The sequence below is a fragment of the Aegilops tauschii genome, chromosome 5, assembly GCF_002575655.3.
Source record: "Aegilops tauschii subsp. strangulata cultivar AL8/78 chromosome 5, Aet v6.0, whole genome shotgun sequence".
NCBI lineage: Eukaryota > Viridiplantae > Streptophyta > Magnoliopsida > Poales > Poaceae > Aegilops > Aegilops tauschii.
In genome coordinates this window covers 491,299,681-491,306,952 of record NC_053039.3, presented here as the reverse complement: position 1 = coordinate 491,306,952, position 7,272 = coordinate 491,299,681, and the positions used below count along the sequence as shown (strand labels likewise).

General features: G+C 47.9%; 1 protein-coding gene across 1 annotated transcript; it reads right to left on the bottom strand.

The window, feature by feature from the left end:
* Positions 1 to 235: 235 nt before the first annotated feature.
* Positions 236 to 3,798, bottom strand: LOC109779477 (uncharacterized). The gene has a single exon (XM_020338102.4). It carries the CDS (start codon positions 3,496 to 3,498, stop codon positions 661 to 663), a length of 2,838 nt encoding a protein of 945 aa, XP_020193691.1. The 5' UTR covers positions 3,499 to 3,798; the 3' UTR covers positions 236 to 660.
* Positions 3,799 to 7,272: the final 3,474 nt, after the last annotated feature.

Sequence of the window (7,272 nt, the reverse complement as noted above, 5' to 3'; positions counted from 1 at the left end):
AAAAGCAGAAACACAACAACAGTGAGTCGGAAAGAAACCGAACACTGTGGCTAGTGCTCTGGATACCACTTGCACAGCTCAGATGAGCATCATGCACCAGCGAATCCGCCGCGGCAGTAATATCAGAATCATTGACCAACAAACCAGGATCCATACAAAACATACCGAGGACAGCGGATGATTTCAAGTTTGACAAAGAGAACTGAAAAGGGGGTGGATGGATCACCTATCAATCTATCATCATCATGCTATTCATGTTGCAAGAATCATACATACAGGCAAGCGTACTTCATGGCCAATGGAGCCACTTTTACAAGCAAGTACAAGGAACGGACGCTCAACAAATAATCAGGTGAATGATACATATGAATCTCGACCAAAATCTACGAGCAAAAAAGTCGCATGCCCAGAAAGGGGGGAAAAGAAGAATGAAGAAATATAGCAGCCGCGCCACCAAAGTATAAACCATTCATGCCAAGGGGAGACACATTTTGGGATACAAAAGCTATAGGCAAAGTTCCTTGACATCTCCTCTTCCACCCTCATCACAATTACACTGTCGCCACCACCTTCCTTCTGTATTTATAACAAAGTAGCTGCAATAGCCACAACTGAATTCTCTAAATGCTGCAAAAAGCCACAACGGAAATCCTCTAAACACTATCTTTCTGCATCCTCGGGGATCGACGACAGCCTCTCCTGTTCAAGAAACGATGAGTCCAGAAATTTTGCAACAAATGCCCATAACCTGTAGACATCGTCAAAGTTTGTAAGGAACCCAAGAGAAGCAGTGACGACTTCGATCCCAACAATGGCATTTTTGCTATTTTTCTTCTCATGTCGGCCGTTTGACGTAGGCCGACACAGGGAAGAGCTGAGGCCCACATCAGCCACCCCATGTTTCTGGTTGTCCATGAGGCGTATATGACTCAGAAAACCGACGCCAACATTGAGCCCTTCTTTCTCTGCCATCTTCTGTACAGTTTCAGGATTGATCAGTGAAGTTCCGGTGTTGCAGTCCTTTATATTGAACGCAACTGCTGCTCCACGTTCATATTTTATCTTCGGGCCATAGATATAGACAAGGGGAACCCCATCACCGTCTCCAGAATCAGGCAACCGAAGCTGCAGTAGCGAGGTCACTAACCAATTGATCAAGTAACGCAACCTTAGCGTTGTCTTACTAAGACCCAGCATGTTCACATGATCAAGGTGCCTACAGATGATTTCAGGTTCTCGCCTGCCATCCTGAATCTCATCGTAGTCGCTGTATGCATCATCATCTTCTTCTTCTTCTTCTCCCACTGCATATCCAGATGTCTCCCCAGCGTCAGCATTACGACACAGCTTACTATCCTCCATGGTGAATGATACCTTGCGCCCCATACTTGGCACTCGTTCCGCTTCTTCCACTCCAAAGAGCCTGCCACCATTGAATCTGCTATTGGGTGCCTCCCTCCTTCCCAGTAGACGGAACTCACCCTCTGTCTCCCTTCTGATGGCACTGTCTTTCGCTTCAACCTGGTTTTCTGAGCAAATCTCCGAAGTGGAGCCATTCCCATTTGCAGCATAACCCCCAAAAACAGACGCCGAACTGCCTTGTGTGCGGCCATTGTCACAAGAGAATTTTACAAACCTCTTATTTTCATGACCATCCTGACATTCTTCAATTTCGCTGACCTTGCCGGTATATGAACAATCTTCGCTGACCTTGCCATTATATGAACAATCTTCCTCTGGAATTTCCTTCACATGCTCTAGCTCTTGTGATACTGACCTCACAGCCGCATCGAAGGACACGACATGGTTGTCATAAACAGGGCTCCTTGCCACTTTGGATGGCACCTTTGGTGATGTCTTCTTTGCATTCTTCCTACCAGCAAACCAGGATGCAGGCAATGGAGATCCCAACTTCCCCTGTTCTGAATGGTCTGAACCATGTGGACTATGGCCCAAATCAACCCAGAAAGAGCCCTCTGACATTTCATCCTCGCTGAATACTGGGCTCTTCATCACCTCCCCAACGGACACACTCTCATTCTCCTCGTAAATCGTGCTGGCGCCATCTCTATCTGAGCTGTCCTGGTCCAATTCGCTCTCCTCAATCACCTCCCTCACCTGAGCTGAGGAATACGCACCCGAGAACGCAGGTAATTGAGATGCTTGGTGACTGTTCATCGTCGACGACTCCTCCTCGATTGGAATGATCATATCATCCTCAAGGCCATCCTGGACACCATCAAACCCATCGACCGAATCACTAAGATACTGCGGGAAGACCGGCAGAATCCGCACCATCCCTGCCCCAGTCCCGCCATTCGGGCTCTGCAAGCAAGACATCACGGACTTCTTGATGAGCAAGCAGCCGAAACCCGTAGGATCAGCTCCAAACACCCTATAGAATGATGTGATGATGAAATCCGGCCGGAACAACGACAACCCCAGCGAGTCCATGTCCTTAGGCCCCAATGCGCCGGCGTCCAGCAGAACATGCCAGTTATTCTGCTGCGCCAATGCCATCCACTGATATGAGTACTTTGCGCCGGTCACCCTGGACTGCACCGGGAACACGAATAAGCCAGTGGCAGAGTCCTTCTTGCGTCGGCGCTTCTTGGTGGATATCAGGTCTCGGAGCTCGGTGGAGCAGATCTTGAGGGTGGGCCACTTGAACCAGGCGGAGTAGGCCTTGGCCCCCTTGTCCCTGGCGGACTGAGCCATCCAGTTGACGGACTGGGACTCGTGGTCGAACATGGTGAGCAGCTTCTTGTTGGTGGCGAAGGGGTAGCACTCGGCGAGCAGCCGGAAGGCGGAGCCGCGGCTGACGGTGAAGACGAGGCAGTACTCCGACTCCGGGATGTTGAGGTAGTCCATGATGCGGCTCCTGATGTCGTGCTCGGCGGTGCCCTTCTCGGCGGCGCCGTAGAGCGCGTGGTTGCTGAGGTTGGCGGTGATCTCGGAGAGCGTGAAGGAGACGGAGGAGTCGGCGGGGCTGCAGCTCTGGAGGTAGGAGAAGAGGCCGAAGCCGCAGTAGTCGAGGCACGCCTTGTCGAGGTGCGGGTACTCGCCGGAGCGGAGGCGGTCGACGTCCGCCGACGACGCGTACTTGGGGTACATGGAGAGGAACGTGGCGAGGGCCTCGGCCAGCGCCGGGAGCGCGTCGGGCGACAGGAAGGCGCGCTCCGCGGCCACCGCCGTGGCGCGCAGGAACTCGCGCTGCGCGTTGAGCCGCGCCAGCGACCGCGACCGGCTGACGGAGCCGGAGCCGGCCCCCTCCTCCCCGCCGTCCCCGTCGTCGAGCAGCGCCGCGTCGCGGGACTTGGTGAGGCACCCGTCCTCGGAGGCCTCCTCCAGCGCCTCCCGCAGCTTGCTCTCCTGCAGCCGCCGCCCGCCGCCGGACCCCGCCCCGGCGCCAGGCGCCGGCGGCCGCGGCGGGCGGTGCCGCTTGTCCATGAGCATCGCCGCGCACTGCGACAGCGGCTTCCACAGCGAGAGATGCATGGCCGGCCGGCGGCCGAGCCGCAGCGAAGAACGCAGCTTTCCCCCTCAGCCCGCCCCTACACCATCCGATTCGCCCCCGCCCCCGCCCTCGCCCGGCCCGCCGCGAATTCCCGGGATCAAAGCGATCGAATTCGGCGCGGCGGAGCCCCTGCTAGGGTTTGGGCGGGCGGGCGATCGGGCCGGGGGCGCGCGGGCGTGCGGAATCTGGATCAAGAATGGTTCTTTCTTCCAGCGGAGCAAGGGGGGAGAGGAGAGGAGCGAGCGGGGGGAGGAGGAGGCGGAGGGAGGGGAGGGAGTTAATTGGAACACACCAACTCACCTGCACGGAATTAAAAGCAGAGGTCCATCCATCCCACAGCATTTAATGCCGATTCCCGTATATCTTCCCCTATTTCCCATCTCCAATGCAACTAATTAATTCTTCCATTTCATTCATTTATAATTACTACCCAAACCAAAGCTCATGACCTAGGTTTAGATTTACATCTCATTTAAAGAGATACTACTAAATAGAATTTTCACATCATGCATTTTACCTCCATTGTTAGATGATTTTGCTGACTTTTAACCAAGGAAGGTCAAATGCAATTTGTTTCTATCTTCACAGTGGGTGTATACTAATCAGGGGGGTTGTTGAATAATATGTGAAGGTTTGAATAATGCCAGGTTCGGTTTGTGGAAAATATGGAGGCTCGTGATCATTGACTTCTCCCCAGAGATATTCGTTCCTCCATGGCAGAACTTCCATTGTAGTCCTTTGAGTTTGCTTGTTTCCCATCTCACCATGGTCAGTCAGTCCACTTCAGCAACCCAACCCCGGTGTATCCTCAAACGGGGCCCGGTCTAATTGTGATGCTAATGGAAGCTCCCTGCTCTAACCCCCACAGTGCATAATTTTTCTGGCCGAACCATCAATGTTGCACATGTTTTATTCGCAAAATAAAATGTTGGACATGTTTTTTCTTTCACGGCGCCGTACCATTGTGAAAAAAATCCCCCGCCCAAAAAAATATGGTGTGATGTGCTTTGCATATAGACCAATGATGCATTCACAGTGACAAAATTGCTTATCGTCTCTATACTATTAGTGTGTTATAGCATGTATGTAGTAAATAGAAAATATTCGCATATACGTGAATATGGACGACACGTATATTTTTTTATTATTAGAATACAATATATCGGATACGCGTTATATTGACTGGAAGCAATATTAGCGTATCTTTTTCGATCGTCAGAGTACTGCAAGTAGACACGGTGTTGAATGCCAGAATAATTTGTGGTACGATGAGCCAACCTGCAGCAATATCGACAAAAAGGGGAGTAATTCTATATAATCAATACCAAATATAATTTATTCTTTGGAACACTGGAGGGATCCAGGCTGGCCGGTTCTTACCAGGTAACTGTTGCCCCGCTCCCTCCTTCGTTGCTAAGTATTCGCAAGTGGCATTGTCGTGTAAATATGGATCTCGAACATGTGTTGTTTAGTTTTGGTGAATTTTAACCCACAATCATTAGGTGGTCTTTCTTCTTAATGTTTAGTTGATTAAATAATATTTATGTCATCACATCATAAAAACAATTCATATAGCTCCACAAAATATGGTGTACTTTGCTTTTCATATAGACCAATGATGCATTGACAATGGCAAAATTAATCTTGATTATTGTCTCTAAAGTGTTAGTATATTATGGCATGTATGTAGTAAATAGACAATATTCACGTATATGTGCATATGGATGCTACTTGTCAGCTGCGTTTGGATTTTCCCCGAAAAGGAGGGGAGATGCAGTACAGTAGAGATAAGTATTTCCCTCGGTGAGAATCAAGGTTTATCAAACCAATAGGAGAATCATGCAAAGCCTTGTGAATAGCACCTGCACACACAAAAGCAAATACTTGCACCCAACACGGGCAAGAGGGTTGTCAATCCCCTTGAACTCGTTACTTGCAAGGATGAAATCTTGTATAGGTAGATGGATAAATTGCAAAGTAAAATAAATTTCAGCAGGGTGTCTTTGGATTTTATAATATAATAAAGGTAGACCCGGGGGCCATAGTTTTCACTAGAGAATTCTCCCTCGAACACATAGCATACGGTGGGAGAACAAATTACTATTAGAAAATTGATAGAAAAGCGTATAGTTATGACGTATTCACAACAATGATCATGTATATAGGCATCACGTCCGAGACAAGTAGACCGACTCCTACCTGCATCTACTACTATTACTCCACCAATCGACCACTATCCACCGTGCATCTATGGTATTAAGTTCATGAAAAACGGAGTAACGCCCTTAAGCAAGATGACATGATGTAGATAAAGTAAACCCAATGAATATGAAGAAACCCCATCGTTTACCCTTAATGGCAACAATAAAAATATATGTCTTGTCCCCTTCTGTCACTCGGATATAGAGCACCGTAAGATTGAACCCATCACAAAGCACATCTCCCACTGAAGATAAATCAATCTAGTTGGCCAAACCAAACAGACAGATCGGGGAGAAATACAAAGCTATAACAATCATGCATAATAAAGTTCAGAAAAGACTCAATTACTTTCAATGAATAATCTGATCATAAACCCACATTCATCGGATCCTAACAAACACACCGTAAAAGAAGATTACATCGGATAGAACTCCAAGAAGATCGAGGAGCACATGGTATTGAAGATCAAAGAGAGAGAAGAAGCCATCTAGCTAAGGACCCGTAGGTCTGTGGTGGACTACCCAATGCATCATCGAAAGGCAACAAGGATGATGCGGGAGCCCTCCATGATCGATTCCTCATCCGGCAGAGTACCCGAAAAGGCCTCCAGATGGGATCACGGAAGAACAGAAGGTTGCGGCGGCGAAAAAAGTGTTTCGGGTGGCTCTCTGTTGGTTTGGGAATATTTGAGAATTTGTAAAGGTGGAATTAGATCAAGGGGTGCGACAGTGGGTCACGAGCTCAAGGGGCGCGCCTACCCCTGGGGCGCTTCCTGTGAGCTTGTGGCTCACCCGCGCTCTTCTGGCCTCCTCCCGAACCATCTAGGGTCCTTTCTGGTCCATAAAAAATCACCATAAAGTTTCATTGCATTTGGACTCTGTTTGGTATTGCTTTTCTGAAAAGCCAAAAACAAGCAAAAAGCATGAACTGACACTGGGCACTAGGTTAATAGGTTAGTCCCAAAAATAATATAAAATAACATAAAAATGCATATAAAGCATCCAAGATTGATAATATAATAGTATGAAACCATAAAAAATATAGATACGTTGGAGACGTATCAATGGACACCGCGTATATTCCAAATTATTATAATACAGTATATCAGATATGTGTTATATTGATTGGAAGCAATGTTAGCATAGCTTTTTCTATCTTCAGAGCACTGCAAGCGGAAGCGGTGTTGAATGCCAGAATATTTTGGGGATATGATGAGCCAACCTACGGCAATATCGACAAAAAGGGAGCAATTCTATATAATCAATACCAAATATAGTTTGTTCTTTGGAACACTCGAGGGATCAGGCTGGCTAGTTCTTACTTCCTCCGTAGAAAAATATAAGAGCGTTTAGATCACTAGAGTAGTGATCTACGCGCTCTTATATTTCTTTACAGAGGGAGTACAAGGTAATTGTTTGCCTACTCCCTCCACCATTACTAAGTATTCACAATCGACATTGATGTGTAAGTCTTGATCTCGGACATATGTTGTTTAGTTTTGGTGAATTTTAACCACAATCATTAGGTGGTCTTCCTTCTTAATGTTTAGCTGA

Bases quoted from the DNA above. Each gene is read 5' to 3' on its own strand.
- LOC109779477 (XM_020338102.4), bottom strand. From the start codon at position 3,498: ATGCATCTCTCGCTGTGGAAGCCGCTGTCGCAGTGCGCGGCGATGCTC.